The 22,543-nt window shown below is 46.5% G+C and overlaps 1 protein-coding gene across 1 annotated transcript in view; it reads right to left on the bottom strand.

Moving 5' to 3' along the window:
- LOC118644798 overlaps positions 1-22,543 on the bottom strand; it is a 160,945-nt gene that overhangs the window by 22,618 nt on the left and 115,784 nt on the right. The window contains exons 3-5 of the mRNA XM_036284388.1: positions 16,776-16,876; positions 16,446-16,675; positions 14,100-14,293 (exon numbers count right to left, since the gene is read on the bottom strand). Coding sequence (XP_036140281.1) covers positions 14,100-14,293; positions 16,446-16,675; positions 16,776-16,876 — 525 coding nt within the window. The remainder of the gene's footprint in view (positions 1-14,099; positions 14,294-16,445; positions 16,676-16,775; positions 16,877-22,543) is intronic.

The raw sequence follows: 22,543 nt of genomic DNA, 5'->3' as shown, positions 1-22,543 counted from the left end.
AAGAAGAGTATTTAACTAAATGTAGGGGAGTTTTAAATATAATATTTGATGCTTTGATTATTTCTTGGAAAAAAAAAACATCTCTACGAATTTAAACTGGGGAAGAGTTTTGCCATCACACAGGTAAGATCGCGTGTATCGGATGGAAGGGGAGGACGCAAAGGATGGAGGCGGTGAAAGAGAGCAAGAAAAATATCGTCCGAGTTTGAGACCGCCAGGGTCGGCGTCACTGTCAGTGCGTGAAAGTTTCGGAACAAAGATAAATTTGTACCAGGGCTCTCTTCCCCATCTCGCATCGGACTCTCGTGGTGACGTTACCACATCGTATCGTCTCCCCCCGCGTCCCGCGGCGCCCGCGAGAAATATGCGTACCGGGCAGGATATTTGGATAGACATAAAGGTGTCTACGGGGTGTCGGTCGAAGTGAAAACGCAACGATCGTGTTCCGCTAGATTTATGCTGTTTCTTTTTTCTTTCCGAGATGTTACAACTTGCCCGTCAACGGATTGCGTTGTCTCTCCGACACAAGTGAGAGTCTTTTGAACGAAAGGAAAAGAGAAACGATTCCAAAAAAGTATCCTCCTGAAATCGAATCGTAAATTTCAAAATGCTTCAGGATTTAGAGCGTACGCTTCGCGGATCGAAAGATCGCAAGATCGATGGTTACTCCAACGTAAATAGATGCGAGGCACGGTCCAAGTGCCATGGAAACGTCATTTAGATGGCATCGCGCTGATATCGCGCTAATACCCGCGACTTTGTACGCGAGCCGCAGAACCGGGTCTTTATTAGCGCGACAAAACGGCCGATTATCTCGCGTGCAACCCCGGAAGCCGCGCGATACGTACAGACGATAACAGTAATTGCTCGCGTGACCGTCGTCGGGCGAGGAATTTCTGGCATTTACCCAAGGTACACCCGTCAAAAATACACGCGCATTCGCCACGCACGCACGCGCGCGCGCGACAAACGATCTCGCGTTACCGGCGCACGAACGTTTATACTCACCACTGATTTCTAACGCGCGGACAACGGGACGTGCCTACTCGCTATTATACCTCTCTCTCTCTCTCTTTCTCTCTTTTCCAAAACGAAAAGTAGTCAAGTCCTCCGGGAGAGAGAAAGAGACACTCTGGGAGAAAGAACCGGAGGGGAGAGAGAGAGAGAGAAAGAGAGAAGCGTGGTTACAAAAGCATCGCATTGTCAGTGACAAAACAAGAGAGCCACGGGATCACCGACGCCACTATCATAACGTACGAGCAACATATCGCATGACAGAAGAAGCCCCGGGAACACCGAGGGACTGACCCCTCTGACCCCCGCTGTTTTTTGTGCCGGCCATGCCCGCGTCGAGAGTCGGACGCCGGGCCCCTTTGGGGTCCTCTCTCTGGTACCAAACCGCGAAACATGCCGACACGGTATGCACGGTATAGATATACTCCCGGAGGGCCCGCTCTCACGAAACTCACCGGCGATACGTAAGTACCGCCACGTCGGATTTCGGACGCGAAACGCGATATTCGACGTGCTGGTGAACGAGGAAGACGCAGACGCCGTCTTTTTCCCCCTCCCGTTTCCCCTCGACGAGGGTACGAAAGGGGTTTCGAGAAAGATGGCTTTCGGCGACGCGTATATTAAACCAGAGAAGTTTACATCCCAGTTAAAAGTCATTGTTATTAATTGTATATCGTGTATAAATGATCGTTTTATATAGGAATTAAGAAAATATTAAACTTGGAATCATTGAATAAAAGATAAGGATAGATTATGTAAAAAAAAAAAAAAAAAAAAAAAATGCTGTACCGTGAGCTTCATTTATTCAACCTGTACCTAAAAACGCTTACACTTCCCGAAATATATACTAATTAGTAAATGCGTAATGAGAATCTCAATTTATTATTTATTTTACATTTTTTCTTATTTTTTTCTTCACATTGTTTCCCTTTCTTCTTTCGTTTCGTGTATTTTTGTTTGCTTATTTTCTGATATCACTCTTAGAAGAATAAATACCTTAATTTCAGGTGAAAGGTCTCCCAATTTCCGACTAATTTGCCCAAACGTGCGTGAATAATCGCGACAAGAGGGTACCGTTATTTAATAAGGTCTTCTTATGGTACGTTATTGTGTGTCTCTAGTCTAATCTATACCCTGCGGAGCGGTCGAATTGCAGGCCTGGCTGGAGGATTTATGAGCTTACGCATCGACACGTACACGCATCGCCGACCGGCCGGCAGGCCGACCGGCGTTTACCAGCAATAAGTAACGATAATTACAAGCTAATGGAGGCGATGCTCGCGCGTCCGGTACGCGCCGCGGTGGCGGCGGCGACGTTTTGCATTCGGTATTTAAATTAACCGATCGATCGGCCGTGTTCACCTCGCACATTATGCAAATGCCGCGAAAACACGTAAAAGTTTTCTGCAAAACCAATTACGCCGACGCGACACCACCGCACCCGCCAGAAGTTAATTGCAAATTTTTTCACCGTGCAATCATTACAGGCCCTCGTCCTCCCCCTTCCCTCCCCAATCACCGCGCTCTACCAATCTCCTCGCGAGGGAGAAAGAGAGAGAGAGAGAGAGAGAGAGAGAGAAACGCGGAGAGGTGTTACGGGATCCTTTGCAATTCTGAACGGTCAAGAATGCCGAGCACGAGCCATCATTCTTGAGGAGGTAAATTCGTGCTGACGGTGTGTATGCACACACCACTACTGTTTTAACGTAATGGAATCTCCGTGGTGGGATAAGAGCAACGAAATACTTATATGCGTTAAAGCGCGCGACGTTAATACAAAACGTTCTCTCTCCCGGTAGCAACAAGACATCCGACGCCGACAGTTTACTGTTCTCCCGCGCGTTTAACATATCTGACTGAAGTAATAAAGATATGTTTCGCCGCGCGCGATACAAGCCCCGGCGCGGCGCGGAACGTCTTTCAATCACGACGCCCGAAAATATCTCGGGGTACACCTTCACGCTTACATGTTACGGTATATACGAATGTGAAAGGAGGCACGATATACGCGAGATGTAACCAACGCAATTACAGGAGAAGGAGAGATATAAATATAATGACGAAGGCGTATTCAAAATTACTCCGCGCTTGTAAAGAAAGGATTACAACGTCATTCCTTCAGTTTCTCTCCACGTGCGTACGGGTACTCCTAACAGGACGAGGTTCGTTCAACAGAGATCTGAAATGCGGCTGTCACTCCGCTTAGTTTCATCGAATTTGCGCCACACGTGCGTATGGTGCGCGAGGCCCGGGCACCAGCCGCGTGAATGACACCGTCGGTCGCGAGAAATCGGCTTCGCTCTCCCTCTCTCTCTTCATTCATGGCGATCGTTTGTCACGCGGGTTCACCTATTTAAACGTCACGATCGGTCGGACAAGTGTCGACGGAACGGCTCCGCGTTAGCCTTGATACATTTCGCCTACGCGCGCGAGCGCCGCGGAGAACGGCTTTTCCATCTTCCGCGTGTCGTACACCACCTACGTGGCCTTTAGCCGCTCAAGGACAGTGTCCCCATCATTATTACCGCGACTTGAACGCGTGGACAGCAGGCACCTCGGCGACGACGAGCCGAGTAAAGCTCATCTGAGGTAAACATCCTCCTCCGCTCGTTCCCGTTTCTTCGCGCGCTCGCTCGCTCGCTCGCTCGCTCGCTCGCGCCGCGAAAACAAGTCGTGAATAAAATATTTCCTCCGGGAGAGACCGACTCGCTCTCTCGGTCGCCCGCTCGCGAGCGTAACGGCCCTTAATTTCGTAAGGAACCACCGTGCGCGCTCTCGCGCGTATTTCGCGAGAAATTATTCGAGGATTGCGCAACTTGTAATCGGACGCTTAATTGGATTGCGCAACGATAGGTAAGGCGACGTAAAAAGTGGGCGGTAATTAATTCCATCACCTCGCACTCCTCGTATTCTCCGCTATACGACAACGGTGTTGATCACAGGCTATTACTAGACGTTACGGCAACGGATCGCAAACTGCATTATGCGAAATGTAATTCGACTTTTTCGAGGAGTATCTCACAAGTTTACAATCGAATGGCATGTACGAATTGTGGATGCATTACTGTCCAGCAATGATGAGCAGCAAATGTCTCGATCTAGTTTAGGCTGAAAAAAGTCACGTGCTTTGAATTTTATAAGACGTTCCGCAATGTTCGTGATTAATTTTGTAGAACGATAAACTATACAACCAAATTGTGATACTCGGGATACGTTTATCGAAAGGCCGTCGTTTAAACGGGCCTTAAAATTTTTCTACCTCTATTTCTGAAAACGCCGCGCGCGGCGACGCCGCAAACCCTGACACGAGACTGCGCACGTGGGTAGCGCGCCGCACAACGCGTGGGCCAAAACAATTCCCCAGTTAATTAAGATAATCGCCTCTTTATGACGCCATAGCGCGACGCGCGGCTTATCCGTCGCCACTCGGTGGCGAAATTTGTTTTCGCGCGAGGAGAAAGGATGCGCGGTTTAACGGCCGAATTTTAATGCGAACGATAGGCTGCGCCTGTGCGTCCTTATCAACGAGCGAACGGTAATTTAAATTTATCGGGGAAACAAAAAAAATGGCGTGAATGGCTCGCGAGCCGAAAGCGGTGCGTGACGATTATTCAGATCGATTTTCACGCGCCGATTAGAGAAATCGGGCCGATTGTAACGATTAAAATGATTTAACGTGTCGATCTTAGAATCGAATACTGTTTTGTCGTACAGCCCTAATGTGCACCGAGGCGCCTTGCGTAAGAGATAAATCAATGATCCAGACGCGCGTGTAATTTGCAACGCAATCTTTGTCCATGCGACGCGATGCATAATTTTAATCGCGGCGATTATAATGAAACGTGATGCGCTTGAAACAGCCTGCTTGCTTACATATAAAATATTCGCTCGAACACAAAATTTGTGAGTGGACGACGCTTTCTCCCGATGCTAGCCTATCTGTAGATTCGTAAATGAATACGTGAATATGGGGATAGTTTAAGTCTCATCAAATTATTGAGACATTCTGTATTAAAGTTGAAATTAATTGCAAATTCGTCGATAAATAATTAACATTAAAATTCAAGGATACTTTGGGTAATCATAAAATATGTTCGCAATGCTATTAATATTTAAACAAAAAACTATGAATATTCTATGAACGTGTGATGTTCGTAATGGATGCTGCTATTTACAAAATTGTTTCAGAAATAAAAATGTCATACACATACACACACACACACACATACAAAAGACACGCCGTCGCATTTCCTCCTCAATTCGCTGCAAAATCGTTCTATCAAGCGTTGTAATTTCCTATGTCGAGTGCATTGCAGGTGAATGGTAACATTGTAACCGTAGAATGTGGATATTACCGCGAAAATTGCTAGAATAAAGGTGATGAAAGATAAAGCGAGGTGAGGCGAGGCACGATCCTACGACGTAGTTCGCACCACACGCGAACCGGGTGGTCGCCCGGTCGCCCATTGTGGGTCAGTAGGTCTAATTACGTATAATTAGCAATTTGTATCTCGCCTCAATCAAAGCCCTTCCCCCCTTGCGTAATCGACAAGGCGCTACGCCGCACTCGGGGCTCTCCGTGCGCCCAAGGAACTCTCGCGGAGATCACGTCTCTCCCTCTCCCCTTTTCTCACTCCCGTCTCGACTGCCGATCGCAAAACCCGTGAAAGTGTCCGCAAAAAAGATTGAGTGAAAAAAGAAGACGGAAAAAAAGAAGAAGAAGAAGAGCGACACGGTCGTGCGTCATTTTTTCGCCCGGTGCAGCTTCTTCCCGACTCCCGCATGCGGTACGTGTAATTACTCGCAGGCCGGTAATTATTTTCCTGGCCGTTCTTTTTTTCTCGCTGCGCGATTCGAAGCTCTTCTCTCTCCGAGGGATTGAGATCACGATGTGGTGTGTGATTACGCGATATCCGTCGGGTGCCGAAGACGAGCGGTCGCGTTCCACGCGGGACGATGTCGCGACTCGCGGCAATTAATCGCGACACCCGAGAACAATCCCCACAGGTACACACACACAGACCGCCCGCATGTCCGTCGACGCACGCATACGCGTGCAGACGCGTGAGCGCGCGCGAGCGGCAAATTGGGCGTACTTTATGTCACGATGCGTAATTTACGCGTCGTTCGCCGCCTTTTCGCCGGGAGGTAATGAAATGGTAATAACTACGTTGCGATTCGGGGACGACGAGTCGCCGCCGTCATTACGCCGCTAATGTGGGAAATTGTGCGCGCGGCCGTGGCCCGGCATCAGAAAGAAATCGCCGCCGCCGCCGTGGCCGCGTCGGCCTGACGGGTTTGCGCGCGTAAAAGTGACATGAATTCTAAGTAGCCGGGCGAAAGCGGCTCGCTCCAATTTCCGCGCGATGATGTCGCGAGGAAGGGGGATCGCGCGAAGGTATCGGAAAGGTGCGAATTGGTAAAAAAAAGTAGAGTAAAACTCTTTTAAACATAAACCTTTTTGTTAAACAAGAACCAAGGAAAGTGACAAACGAATTTCGAAATGCGTTGGGTCTTGAGGTGTTTGAGAAAAATATCTTCCCTCCCGATTACCGCGAGGATACCGACGAGGTGTTCGTAATTTTGTAAACTGCAAGACGCAGAAGACAATCTCCTCCGGCCGTCAGATTTTCTCTCGAGTGTACGACGGGGCACGACGATTATCTCCCGCGGATAGAAAGGAGGGAACAGGACGGCGAAAGAGGAAGAGGAGGAAGGCCACTGTGTGCGATGACGCGCCGGGATCGGGCCAGGTGGCCGACCGATTTGCCGCGACCACAATAGCGCGTGGGCCGCGGAATTGTCCTGCGGGGACACGCGGGGCTCGTACTTATCGTCGCGGTGACGAAACGCAAGCGAGTCGCGAGGCTCTCGCGCGCCATTCTACCGTCGGATCTTCCTGGCCAAGCGCGCCATTCTATTTTTCAAGTCGAGAGAGAAAACAAGCTCGGTGCGAACACGCGAGTTTGTTCCGCAAAAAAAAAAACTCGAAATGTAATTATATTCCAACGGATAATATTTTTTCACCGTAACGATAACATTTTCAATCAATTGAATTTGTTGTGAAATTATTGTCTGTTCGAATTTATAAATATATAATTTATGGCTACAACCATATTTTTATAGTCTTTTGACAATATGAATTATAGTTAAACTGTATTAAAGTTCTTATAATCGTAATATATTGGTCTATAGTTATAGATAACTAAAATAGAAATTTGAACGTACTAAATTGCACCACGAAGCCATCACCGTAAGCGTGCATTATAAGCATATGGTTATTGTTACCAATATTAGAATAATAATTACTATAACAATGACATTTCTGACTATAATTATTTTACTATGCAATTATTACACATTTTTTTTCTTAGCGTATTTACAGGCATCTCCTATTAGACACACGATAGGATTCACTGTGTAGAGATAATTGGTAAGATGAGACGTGGATGTAAAGCGCGACGAGTGTGTTGTACTAATCGGCGTGTCGGCGGACAATCGAATTAGGCGTCGCCGGGCACGATCATCCGCTGCGCGGAAGGAAGAGAAGATGTCCCGTTTAATTCGCCGCGCGTGGGCATCGCGAGAGCGAGAATCAATTCCGTGACGCGCGCGGCGCGCGGCGGGGGCGGTTAACGTTAACACTCGGTCACCGGAGTTCTTTGGCTCAGGAGATCCCTCTCTTTCGCCCACCCCCTCTTCCTACTCCTCCCCTTATCGTCCCTTTTCCACCGTTGCCACCGTGCTCCTACTCGCGGCTGGCCGTTCGATCGTGCCGAGCCTTGAATACTAACGATCGCCACTTCCTTCCTCCCGTCGTTGTTTTCCGCCGCCGTTGGCCGCTGAATTTCAATTTGTCGTCCCATTTCGATGCACGCATTCTTCTTCGCGTCTCGATCATCGCGATTACGGCCGTCCGGATCAACGAGGAAACGACGACACGAAATGTATTGAGTTTCGTAATTCGTTTCGCGTATTAAAAAAAAAAAAATATATATATATATTAGTTGCAGCAATTTATTTGTAAAAATTAATATCTGCCGGTTTGACTGTTCGACGGATCTTGAACCAGGACCTCGTTTTTTTTTTTACATCTTTACGTCCTTAAAAATCTGCATGCATAAATAAAACATTACTCTCTCCCTGCAATATACGACGGTCATTCGGCGAGAGATTGCGAAATCTTGGCTCGCGCTCGTTGCGCGCACGACGCGACGCCGTCGGTATTACGATTTTTACAGTCGCGCGCGAAAAGTTATAAAATCACGGCAAACCACCGCCGCGCGCAGAAAAATAATCGTCCCGGCCGTTTGAAGGCACGTGGCCGGGGCAGCGTGTGCATTTACCGTGCGTGGGCCGCGCCGCGCCGCGCCGTGGCGTGCGCGCAACCACCGCGCGCGAGAGAGCGTGTGCCTCTCTTTCGTTCTTTTTTTCCTTGTCTCTCGCGTGCGCCGATTTTTGCGTCCGTGTGCCCGCGCGCGCGGCGCGCGGCACACTCGCCGCCGATTTCAATGCATACTTTCGTGGCCACGAACGAACGCGGCTCGGATTCGACATATCCCGATCCGGTTCGCCCACGAGTACCACGGGGCACCACGCGGTGCGCGCGGTATGAATATGCAACGATAAAGCGCGATTTATTTATAAGTATGACGCCGGAGATCGATCCTTCCAGGTGATCGCGGAGGGAAAATTTCGCGCGAGTCTTTACGGTCGAAATACAAGATCCGCCCCGCTTCCTGAGGCTTGTTTCCCACGGGGATGGTAGAATATCTAAAATTTTATTTTCTCTCATCTCGTCGTGTTAATGAAAGAATTGAGATCGAATGAATGGAAGGGATCTTGGAAATGGAACAGGAATAAGAATACTGTTTTACATCTCGAATTATCTTTCTTGTAAGCAACGAAAAAAAATTAAACCAACGGAGTAAAATATAGCCAGATCAGTGTCCTTAAAATAAGAATAGCTAAAGTCACTGCTCTGCTAGAGTTCAGTTTATTATAAACTAGCACCTATCATAAACAATTACGATTTTATACGTAAGAAGAGTTGTTTTTCTTAAGCTGTTCGTGTTAAAAATATGGTTTTAATTAGAGCCAATAAAGCAATATCTCACAGTAAATGTATTTTATCATTAATACACAACTTTTAGCGATGACGGAAAATTTTGAATTAGTTATTGATACTTCTAGGTAATAGGTAAATAGGTAAAAGAAAGCACGAGAAAAAATTGACGGCCAAGTGATGGTTAAAACTCTTTAAAAAAAAAAAAGAGAGAGACGAGTAATCTGCCATTAAAGCTTTTCACGCTGCGAAAATTCGCGGGCAAAACGAAACTCACGCGGAGGGTTGCGGGCACGCAAGTGGGTTAACTTCGGTGACGAGCTTGTTTTTCAGGGCCGCCTCGGGTCTCGGCGAAGAGGCCCGTAAACGACGAGGCGCGTTACCGGCCCGCTTTTACGGTCCGACGAAAGCCGAGAGTTACGATCTGCGCTTTTCATTTAATTAATCTCGCCGTCTCACCGTCGACGCGAAACCCTCGAAAATCGGACGATTACGTGTGGCGATCGGGGGGGGGGGGAAGGGGGGTCTCCCCGTTGTACGCGGCGCGATGAAAAACGCGGTTTTCGCAGTCGCGTAATTGGCCGTCGTGCCGCGCCGCGACGTGGACTTTTCAAAGAGCGGTTTACCAACGAGAGCGGTCATATAATTAAATCCGATAAAGGCGCGCCGTGTGTACCCGCAAACCGGGTCGGCACACTCGCCGCCGGTAATGTGCGCGCGGCTTTCGGCCGTTTTAGATGAAAAAGCGCGAACGGCGGGTACGTGCCGGTCGAATCGGTTTTTCTAGATTTTTAACCGATCACCCGGAAATCAAAGACACGACCCCGTAAATCCGCCTTGTTAGCTTGCTTACACCGAGAAGAGTAAACCGTCGAGTAACGAGCGATCGGTAAAAAGTAGATGTATTGAAGTATCACAGCCCATAATTCGAGCAAACGAGCAATTTGCTACTCGGTACGACTTGGTCTAAATACACGATCTTAATCCTCGGACGTTAACGTGAAAAAAAGAGGCAGGAATCAGAAAGTAAAATAAATGCATACGCGTGGTTAACGCTACGAAATTATTCTCGTAGGCGCGTCACAGCTGTTGCCGCACAAATCGTCGAGAGCGTCTTATCTTAATAGACGCATTTTTCTTCGGTACCGCTAACTAGTACCCGTCGACCGGTATCGCCGCCTTGATAAATGCAACGGTACGAAGGTCGCCGCGCGGTTTACCCGTACGAAAGGCAAGAAGCGAAGAGGTCGAAAACGGTGAAGCTCACCTAAGACTCGGCTTCGCTTGAGGCATATTATTGTCGTCCGTATTGCGCCGATGCTCGTACAGATAAGCGCAACGATCGGGGCGCGATACGGGGTTCACGGGGGGAGGAGGAAGCCGAGTCTGCCTTTTAATTACACGAAATCCCCGAGTATCGTTACGCGTTATCGCCTGGCGTCAATTAGCGCTCGTCACGAAATTCGTTTCCGCGCGATTCGTTTCACGGCGAAGATATGCCTTCGCTCTTCTTGTCGTTCGCCAGTGGATTTAGAAATTTACGATCGTTAAACGCAGGGCGGCGACGTGAAATCCTGGAAATGCGAGATAATTTGTGCCACGTTTGATAAATAGGGTAAAATTTACGCGAACATATTTCTTTAAAAGAATTTGAAAATAACTGCGTAACTTTCAACTCTAAACTGAAAACTTTCAACGAACGTGTATAATTATGAAATTGGAAAGGATTTAACTTTACAGAATTTACAACGGCGAAGGTTTTAATGTCGATCGATTATTCGCAAAGCCTGTCGCTGTCGCTAAGAAAAGAAAAGAAAACAGCACGCGTCAGTTTTTGTAATGACCGAAACGAGCTTGTCGCGTGAGACGTTTTATTAATGATGATGTCTCATTAAGCGCGCTCGGTCGCGGAGCTACTCGAGGTTATCGGTTTTACAGAATGGAAAGGAGGCCCCACGAAGTGTACGGCGCATAATTCTGACATAATTTTCCATTACGAAACGAGCGCGCAAATTCGCGCGCCGGTATAACGAGTGCATGGATCGTTTAGGGCGAGATACGCCGACGATAATTAGCTCTCGGCATAATCGGCGACCGGTGTACTTTCGCGTTTCAAGTACACGCGATACATCCGCGAATGAGCGACGAGAGAGATTCATTACGTCGCTTTGCCAACGCGACGAAATAGAGATAAGATCAGGAGCGACGTATACGTTCTAACTTCATCAACGTACGCGATATTTTTTCGCGACGATTTTACAATTATAAAAACCGACGCGATAAATTCAAAGAGATCGAAAACAAAAAAATTTGGCAATTTTTTTTTTTCGATGTCTTCGTATTATCGTATAAAAAATAAAATTATTCTTTCCTTAGGTCAATCTTCTTTTATTTTCTTTTTACTTTCTAGTCACTATTCGAAATATTGCGAATGTGTAATCAATAATATTAGTATAATTGGCTCGTGAGAACCAGTGAAAAAGAATGTGGATTCAATAAATTCAAATTAATTATTCAAGCTGTTTATCGTAAGTTTTGAATTATTCCCGATCTGGTATTAAAGAAATACAGATAAAAATTGCAACAAAAAGCGAAAAAATATATTATGCATATAAAGATAAGAAAAACGAAACGGAAAGAAGGATCGCGACGGATATTCGGTAAGGCATCAAACCCGCACCCTTCTGTTACGAGAATTTACGATTGTCCACGCGAAAGCGTAGGTAATCGGCGATGATATCACCGTTATAAATAGGCACGCCTCCTGTCTCTCGTGTGTGTGATATATATACATATATACACACACACATATATATATATATATATATATATATACGCGTTTACATGTCCCTCACACGCGAATCTGCACCTACCTGTCTGCACGTATACCCACTGTCTCTTTCCCGTAGACAGTCGCACACATGCACACATACATGCTTCAGAGTGCGCGCCAAACTTTCCGGTGCTTTAATTACAATGTCGGCATACACAAACAAATTCTGAAGAAATTCACTATTAAATGTAACAAAATTAATCCTCCAAACTTGTTCTTTAATAAAAGTGATTTCATCTCGTTGAACCATTTATTTCAATCTTCATTCAGACATTCAGCTTCTTTATTATGGACTCACGTTTCCTCATGATGGACTATTTCGAAATACGTGTCTTTTGAAATCTTGTTTGAAAAAAGAAAGTCTCAAAAGGCCGTTATATTGATTTTCATGGCTGTCCGCGGGGACATTGTGTTCCCTCTGCAAAAGTGGTACGTGCACATTGTTCAGACGTGCCCCGTGTGCTCTCGTTGCACGACGCGCGTCCTTCGCGCGGGCCGTGAAGGTAGAGCAACATCGAGAGCGGCCTGATGGCAAGTAATTACAGAAAAAGGCGATCGATAAACGCGACAAAGTGACGCGTTCTGAAGACTGCGCACGCGATGTGGCCTGTGGCTTTGACGAAGAGTCGACCACGACGAATTGCCGTATATATATATATATATATATATATATATAGATACGTATACACTGCGGGATTTGTGGACGAAGGGGGAAAAAAACTAGGCACGCGTTCGATTCACCGCGCGGAAGAAACCCGCCGCGAAGTTTTCAAAGCGGCATCGAGAGATATTTACACGCCTGTCCCCGGGCGATCTTTTTGAAATCATTTTCGTTTATACGACGTACATTAAGAACATGTCAGTTTCATCTCGGATATTCTGAATGCAGACTGGTTGTATTTGAGAGAGTGAATATTTTTAAGCTCGTTTTTCGATTTCTTAAGCGCTGAGAGAAACCTATCTTTATAAAAAAAAAAAAGTTATTTCTATGTAAAACTAAAATACTCCTATCGATAGAGATATTGTTAATTATTCGCGCTTTAGACGCTTAAGAGGACAATAAATACTGCGGTAGCGTCGACGACTGATACTTCTACCTGTCCGTGGGAAGTTACGTTCCGAATACAAAACGGGGATCTAAGCTCGAGGTACGATCGGCCGATTGCCGGCGCCGGTAGTAGCAGCGGAAGTGGCGAATGAGTCGGAGAGCTGCATTTTGCACGACGATAAAAGCCCGGCGCGTTTCTTTATTGGATAAAAAATCGCCGGATTCCGAATCGATAATCGCGGGCCGCACCGCTATGCGCCGAATAACGAGCGGATGATTACAGTCGCCGTGGGATGTAATGGCAAGTTGCCCGCGAATGTTAAAAAGAGCGCCATCCGCGCGCCTTCCTCTTCGGATTACAGGCGCCTCTTCCCGTGCAGGGTATCGCTCGGTGCCGCCGGTACAACATCGCGCGGTATGTAACCGCGACGACGAGCACGCAACGTGGACAACTCGCATGGACAACTGCATCGCATAATAATAGCGCGAATATCCCGCGCGCGATTATCCGATCGGAAGCGATCGTCGCGACGGGTGACCGTTAGGTCTTTTCATTTATTCCGGACGTCGAGAGGCGACGACGCTTCCGTTTCTACGACCGGGGGAAGTAGATGCGCCTCGAGAAACGGTGACAGAACGAATTGCAAGAAGGAAGAGCGAGCGTCGGCGAACGGAACTTGATGTATCACACGAAGCGTCGCGGACAATACTCCCATTTATTTTCGTCGACTGACGACGTGTGAATTAATCAATATGACACATTTGTATCACAGCTAAACTTTAGCTGGCAGTCCGAATTACAAGAGCTTACCTCTTCAGAATTCAGATGTCTTTTAAGTTAGAAATAAATCATTTAACGTATAATTTTTTTTTTAATTTAAAATAATTTATCGAAGAAGAAAAAATGGGCATAATAAAAAAATAAATACATATCTAATGTCAATGTTTCTGGAGAAGAAACATTAGAACAAAAAGATATTTTAATTTTCTTTTCAAACACAAGCAGCCCAAGTTCGAACACGCGCGCGTTTCTCTAGAAGACTCGGCAAAGAATCCCGACACGGGCGGGATTGCTTCTTGAAATTCTTACGTTAGACTAAAATCTTAAAATGCAGTATATTAAAAGGTGATGTACTCACATTCCTTGTTGCGATCCATGGCGTGCTGGAGAGGTGAATCGTCGACCTCCGCCTTCGGCGGCGACTGATTGCCCTCGGCCATCTTCGATTCCGATCCTGAAAGGGCACTCGCGGTCTTCCTTCCTGCCGCGTCCGCCGCTGCCTTATCCTGCTGCGGCGAGGGCCTCGTCCCTTTCTTACCGTTTCCAGTGTCCCTGCAGGCCCGAAGAACGGGCCGAAACGAGCAAAACGTCGCCGTTTTGTGAATTAATCTTTCATACGTCGGCCCTCGAAGAGAGGACCGATCGGAGCCGGCCGAGTGTCAATCGAATCCCGGATCCTTCCGCGGCGTGTTTTTGCCGCGGATGACGGAATGACGGATCAATCGACACTCGATCGGACGACGTTTTCATCAGAAAGCGAAGTCGGAAACGGCCGCTCTTTCCTTCCCTCCGTGAGCGAGGCGAATCTTCGCCGAGCAAGAAACAACGAGCTGTCGAGTGTTTATACCACGAGTGTGTATCCCCGCGAGAGCCTCGATCTTAGATAAACTAAAAGTATCTAGAAATAACACGTCATTTCCACGTCGCGAATCTCTGTAAATCAGCTTAAACAAACTGTGTGAACATGTATGAACCACCGCATTTTAATTCTGTATCATATATTATATGGAAAGAAATGTAATGTTACAAAGAAATAAATTGTTTATTATCACTGTATTTCGACTACATTTATTGTTAAGATATATTTATTCCTAATTTTAGTTCCCGGACAATGCAAATCATTTCAGACAAGCACGACGTAAATGCTGTAAGATAAACGTGCACATTACGTGTAATCTTGGTGTAATAGACTGACAGAATCGTGCTCCTTTCGCGGCGAAAAGATAAGAATAAGCGTTTTAGTCTTCGAAGGGTGAATACATTTATCTCGATGGAGTCGCGAAGATGAGGTCCGTGAGAGCTTCGCGGATCCAGATGGTCGTGTCACGAGTGAAATGTCACGCATGCAAAAGATCTCTAGCACGTTCGGTGAAAAGTTCAAAGGGGAAAATTACGCGCGCGCGCGTACACGTAGAGAAGTTGGCGAGCCGATTAAAGATTTTAAAGCGTTCGAGAGACCAACGATCTCTCAGCGAGGTAGTTTAAGATGCCGAGAGAGGAAAGTTCTGAGAAAAGATTACTCGTCACAGCTGGAGATAGGAAGCCGGTCGTTAAGAGCGTTTATATTCTCGCGTAACGATTACACGCGGTACTGATACTAAATTGCGGGTTAATCGTCCGCTCGGCGCGGCCCTAACGCGATCTCGCAACGCGCAGCGGCGAATTGAGGGCGCTTGGAGACCCCCGCGAAAGAATTAATCCCGCTATCTTCCGCTTAAGGGGGAGTACGAAAGCGACGAGAAAAATAAGTCATTTTTCTGAGTTTTTTTTTTCAGAAAAGTATAAAGTCTTTTAAAATAAGGATTTTTAATTAAAAAAAAAAAATGTTTAAAATCACTCAAATGGTGGTACTATAGTAGTTGACGACTCTAAAATTCAAGTCAAACTCCAATTTAATTATTATTTAAAATCAAGTGTTTGTCTTAATCTATTTAAAAGTTTTAATTGAAGATTTTAATTCCTGTTTGATATTATACTACAATTGAATATTACTTTGGACTATTAAATAACAATTTGACTGTTAAAAGCTGTGTTTAAATGTCTTAAACGTTTAGCAAGATCATTCAAATCGGATAGATAAAACTGCTGTTCATAAATGATCCTTGCGGAAACACATTCGTCATCCATATACAAATGACACGGCAGTCAAAGTGTTAAGATCATTAACGTTAAAATATTGTTGTTAAATTGAGTTCTAAAAATCTCTGCGAGCTGCGAGATCTCAGATAAGAATATTTCCCGGACAGGTGCGCGATAATTCGCTACTTAGCGAGTTGCCTTTTTCCTGCTGCGTTTCTGCAAAGCCGCGCGCCGGGCTGATAGAAATAACGCCTCGCGAGATAATGACGCGGGCGACGTGCGACAAAGCGTCGGGGAGGAGCCCGCGTAGCTTGTTAAAATAATCGAGGCAGGTGTCGAGTGACGACGCCTCTATTTCTCGATCGCGATAACGCGCAACGCGCGAACACGCGTACTTTTTGTCTATTGCCTCCGTTCGCACGCGTGCATACCGGTTATGCTCCTCGGCGTGGAAGCCGCCGGTGGAAGGTATGATAACGCGATATTCCCCCTCGTTTCGTTATTTCACGAGGTTTTATTGATATTCGGTCGACATAACGAGCCTGCTTCATCTCGGCAAGTCCCCGCCTTGTTTCCCACCGCGTCGCGTTAATCTACATACGGAGCGGCTCGCAAATTATCTCACCTCTCGTCCTTGGCGTCGCGCCTAGAGTCCTTCTTGTCCCGGTCCTTATCCTTATGGCCGTCCGCTCTCTTCGCCTTTGACCTGGACCTGGCGTCGCCTTTGCCGACCTTATGCTCACCGCCGCGTTCGGTAACGACGACCACGGCGGCGTTGTCGTCGCAGGATTGCGCGCCGGAAGCGTCTGAGGACGTCGAAGGTGACGTCGATGCTGCTCGACTGTTAGTGTAATCCTGCAAATCCGAGGAGCGACATCCTCGATTATCCCGCATTCGTTCAACGAGCACGCCGATTCTCGTACGGCGCGACGGAAGGATAAAATAAGCCTCTCACCTTAAACCACTCCGGATAGATCGCGCTGATGGTATCCAGGAGATCCTGGTCAAGTTGAATCCTCCAAAACGGGGAGCCGCTGTCCAACCTGTGGCCAGACTCTGGAATCAAGAGAATTTCTTTAAATTAAAGTAATTTGAGAATCACGCGTATTATTAAATTGAGTACAGTTATACAAATACAAATGTACGATAGCATGGAACGTGGACGTGAGGAAGTAAAAAATGAAATAATTACATACGCAGCAAAAGCGAAAAACGTCATCGCGGACAAGTTGCCGCTCGCGGGCAGGATTTAAAATGTGCAAGCTTCGAAGCGCTGCGGCGCGAAGGATCGCGGGTCGGGCCCTTAGGAGCCCATTCCTGCCGCATAAGGACTAATAATGCCCCGTGAGCGCGATACGCCCAAAGGCGTATCAAAACCTCGCGGAATGCCGATCTCGTAGTTTCTTTCGCGCATTCCGTGGGATTCCCTGCCTAATTTAAACGTTCATCGGTTCACCGAGGGATCACCCGGTGGGACGCTGGAGAAGGAGGACGATCACGAGGAGCCGCGGCGCATCCTCGCGAGGACGCGCAAAAGGAGAAAGAGAGAGAGAGAGAGAGAGAGAGAGATAAGAGGGTAGGCCGCCCCTCTCTCTCGTTACGGTGACATTCTACAGGCAAGACGCGTGTCCTGCCTTCGTAATCGAGGATCGTGGAGAGCGAGAGATGAAAAACGAGGAGCACTGCACCCAAGGGACTTTCGCATACTCCGATCGGCGACGGAAATGCGATTTTTGCGACGCCGTTAGGGTGAACGCGCTTTCTAAAACATAACCGCATTGACCGCCTTTAACTTTACATAAAACGCCGCGAATCGTGTACGTAACTCCGATTCCGTAACCCGAGAAATTTCATCAATAAATTACTTACCAAATTTCAGAAAAGTATTTAAACGCGTCACGTTAAAGAAGATAATAATATAGAACCAACGAGTATTTTAAGTGCAGAGAGAGAGAGAGAGAAGGAGAGAGAGAGAGAGTTTAAATCAAGTTATTTAAAATCCGTGATATTACGATACTTCTTGTTAAGTGAATAATTTTAACAGTTTGAATAATTTATTTTTAATTGTTTTTATTTACTCGTGATTCTATACCAGCTTTTACTTGTACAAAATTTTTTAATATCACTCAATTAATTTTCCTAACTGGAAAAGCCTCAGTATATAGAAATTAAATTTATTCGATTAAACATCCGTTATGTTCGTTGCTGGCCGATTTACTCTTCTTCGTTGCGATAATTTTAATTTCTTCTTCTGTAAAAGATGAGTTTCCGATTCTCTATGTTTACCACGCATCGAAACGCCGTGGCAGAAGGCCGGAGCAGAAAGCGATAAGAAATCCGAATGTATCCTCCGGCGGCGGGAAGAAGGAGAATTTCACCTTAACCCAATAAATGATTAGTGTACCGCGCGCGGTGCCGGGCATAAATGCTCAATCAGTATGCGCGCGCACCGGACAATCCGCTGTAAATCACGTGCCGTGAATCATTCGCCGACATAAATCTAGCCTCGGTCTCTGATCAATACACTCCTAACCGGTCCGACACATTAGTTAAACGCAGTACTAGTCCGCCGTCGTTTACGAGACACATGGGACACGCGAGGTGGACCTCGCGTGACTCCTCCCCTCTCACCCCCCACAAAAAGCAGGCGATGTCGATGGCCTAATAGCGCCGATTCTGAAAGAATCCACGGCAAAACGATATATCATCGGCGAGACGCACGTCTCCGATCGTTGGTCAGATATTGATTTATCGGATATCGCGTCGCGAGCTAGCTACGGAATAACGACCATGGAGCCGCTGATAATAATCAATTATTGAATTTTGAGGGTGAAATTGAACGCGTTGATATGATGGTCAAGACATTTCTTAATTCAGAATACATCATCTCATTAAAGAAAGTTTTTTAAATGCATTTTCTCATAACATATAAATCGTGAAAATGTGTGAAATATTTTCTTTTGTCTTCGACATCGTTCTTTCAAGTAGTTCAAACATTCATTATTGAATATTAAAGAATTATATTTAAAATAATTTCAAGTTAAAAAACTTTTGTTATTTTTAAATTCCATGTCGAAATTTATTATTTTAATACAAAACACATAGTTAAAAGAACAACCTCAAGTTGAATTGCCTTGAGTTTTAAAGTAAATAGCATCCATATTTCATATACCTGTTAGATAATGAAGCAAAAATTTGAAATTTAATACTTCTTGAATTAAATTGCTTAATTGCCGCGACTGTTTTAAATTAACAATATATTAAACAATGGCGACTTATAGAAGTGATTAAAAATAATTCAAATAATACTATTTAATACAGTTGAAGCTTCACGACGCGGTGGGAGCAAACGGCGGAAAAGCAACGACCGAACAACTTGAGGGCTACCTCCTTGGGGGAATCCACCGTAAGACATATTCCGCGAAAGATCCCGAATGCGAGATGCGTTCTTCGGAAGCGGCGCGGCCACGGCAGCGGCCATCGAAATTCGGGCAAATAAATCTCGCGCTCCCCTTCGCCCTTTTTTCCCTCTCCTCTCCGTGATCTCCGGCCGCAGTCGCGCGCGCGTGCATACACGTGTATGCGGATGCACGAAGAGAGAGAGAGAGAGCACGTGCGTGTTGTTTCGCCCTTGCGTCTACCTCGGAGCCTCTGAGTCACTCGCTCGCTCTCGTCACAGGCTACCCGCTGCACTCTCCGGTAGCCGCGAAAAACTGCACGCCGCACTTCGGGAATGTCGTCGGCATGTACAGGGTGTTCCTCTTCGCCGCGCCCGGTTCGATTCGCTCGACAAGAACGGCGCGGTGAGTTTGCTCGCGGGTTTGCTCAGGTCGGGTCGTCTCTTTCCCGTTGCGCCTCGACGTTTTTTTCCTCCCCCTCTTGCCGATCACTTCGTGGAATCACCGATCTTCCTCTTGGCGATGACCGTGATCATCGTGGAGATTCTGCGCGAAATATCGCGGTGCGAGAACATTATCTTTAGCATCTAATGCGTGATGTATCTTGTGAATTGAATGAGAACCATTCATTATAACTGAATATAGAGTGTTGATAGCTATACTAACAACTTGGTCCAATTTTTCTAACATATTGTTAAGATAAATGTTCTAGTCGTCGAAAGTGTCTTTATACGCAAAATTTGCTCAAAAATTTATTATTAAAATGTTTTATAATGTAAAAATATAATTGTACGTTTAAATATTTTAAAATATTTATTAAGTAGATTATTGTAAATATTGTAAAAGTTAAAAAATAGATTTGTTACACAACTAGAAATTAAAATTTATATTCTGACGTTCTTAAAAGTTAATAACAACGTTATTTGTATACGTGTTATATGTCAATCAATTTAATCATTTTATACTTTATACCGTTACAAAAATTCAACAATCATGACTCTGTGCATCGTTGAATCCGGTTACATTCTGGACCATTTACTCTGATTCTTATCCGGAACTAAATTGGTTCTAAATTGATTATAAAACTTCTCGTTAAGATTACGGAGGTTCCGATGCACTTTGCATATCAATTCATGTACAAAGATTTTTTTTTTCAATCTCCTTTTGTGCAGCGCGGGCAAGTTAGCATACGTGAACTATGATAAATGTATCCTCCATGCGAAATCATAAGATCGCTGGAGGATCGAATTTTCTTCTGCCTTATTGTATTCGAGTTAAGCGTACGAGAGCACGGCCAGGGGCCGGAGAAAGGATTCGGGTGGAGGGCAGAGCACGAAGAAAACAGAGAGAAGCCCTCGACGACGCGGTAGGAGGAGATTCTCTTACAATAGCCGTAAGCTTTGCCGCTCATTAGAGGCGAGGTCGTGGGTCACGTGGAACCGCCGCTTTGTACCTTGTTCCTGTATATATGTAAGTTACATACAAACAATATCCACGCATTGGAGAGTCCTTTTCTCTGAATCGTACCCACGACCGCGAATTACATCGGATATGATTCTTGCAGTGATCTCGGAAATCAGCGGCGTTTATCGCGGGTCTCTATAGTGAAATCGTACGCATCGTATCTTTCGTTCAATCTCGATGACGACAGAAAAAAATCGAAAGTATCCTTTCGATCGTTTCTACAGCGAACAAGCGACGAAGAAATCTCGAGGAACACTCGACTCGGCGGAACCGGAACAATCAGCCGCGAGGTTTACCGCGGTCGCGTGAGTAGGGAAGCTGTTTCCCCTCACGGTTGGCCGCGCAAATATTACCGCAAAGACAATAATGACTTTAATGACGCGTGAAACGCAAATTAATCGTGGAATGCGTTCCCCCGGACGTACCGCGCGACGCACGCGCGGTTTCAGTTATTTAACCTCCCGCGCGCCGCAAGTCGTAAAGTTTTAATTGTCGTCGGAGGGGCGCGACCGCGAGAGGAAGTCCCGTAGGGAGAAGCGTGGTATCAACGTCCAGGAAGCCGAAGAATCGCTCTAACGAGTACTCCACCGCGCGTACTCAAGCGGCTAATCAACGACACGCTGGCGATGGAGGCGGCGGCGTTTCGCCGTTCCTCCCGACCGAGGATGACCGCTCCGAGAGAGAGAGAGAGAGAGAATGAGCGTCGCGGTTGCGCCACGTTACGTCTACTACTACGGGGTGTCTCTTTGTTCTCGGGCGTCCCACACGGGCTCGCATTGAACCCGTACGATTATAAATTGCCCTGAGAAAGCGCGCGGTCCGTGGCCAGTATGCACTCTCGGAGGCACGCGAGAGACAACGGATGCGTGCGCGCAACCATGCACGGCGCGCATGCATGTATGCATTCACGAATCCGTGACGCTCACACGCGTCCGCGCGAAACTCGCGTACTCGGGTCGAGCGACGAGAGCGCGGGGAGACTTATTTACCGGAGGTACAGGGCCCACTTAACCCGTAACCCCCAGCTTCGTATATCTTGTCGACAATGCGTACCGATGAATTCAATACTGCCTCCCCCCCCCCCGGCCCTCCACCCCTCCTCCCTCGCGCCTCCGGCCCATCGCCTAACTTCCTCAATAAAATTCGCCCTGAGAAATATGGCGCAGCGCATCAGTGGTAGCTTTTAACGCGCCCTTTCGCGTTGCATTCTCTCCCGACAAGACTTCACCGCAAGATACATCGTCGGTTCTTTTCTACTAAATGTATTGACATTAAATGTTAACGCGAAGAATGACGTACCGATATTACAAATCGCATCAAATCACTATATAATTGAACTATCGTTTAACTCAATTATACATTCATTATCAGTTATATTATTTGTATAAATGCGTAATAGATTTGAAGATAAGTCAAAAAAGTACAATGTGAAACCTACGTCGTCTTCGAGGGACGAGTGGAAATTTTCAAATTCAATCGACGACCCACGAAAGTCGACATACGAACCGATATACGAACTCGGGGGGGAGAGGTCTCTCCTTCCGCTCGGTTTATTTCTTCATCATCTCGCTATCGCGGCGATCGTGCGTAGGCGGGACGCGAGCGGTGATCGTCTTGATCAAGCGCGCGTGTTCGATCGGCCGGATCGAGCGCGCTACTGATCCCCGCCGCGCGGAACGGATCAACGATACCATTGAATCCGCGCAGCGCGATTTCTCCTTGGCGAATGGTAGCGCGATGATGGATCGTGGGTGGACGGGACGAGCCGCGAGGTGATCGCACCAAGGAAGAACTCCGATGGTCGTCAAATCGTAAAATTTTTTAAGCCACACGCCGTCGTACGATCGGCCGTTTTCGTTGT

The sequence above is a fragment of the Monomorium pharaonis genome, chromosome 1 (assembly GCF_013373865.1).
Source record: "Monomorium pharaonis isolate MP-MQ-018 chromosome 1, ASM1337386v2, whole genome shotgun sequence".
Taxonomy (NCBI): Eukaryota; Metazoa; Arthropoda; class Insecta; order Hymenoptera; family Formicidae; genus Monomorium; species Monomorium pharaonis.
The sequence above is the reverse complement of the archived record's forward strand: the minus strand, read 5'-3'. Positions and strand labels throughout refer to the sequence as shown.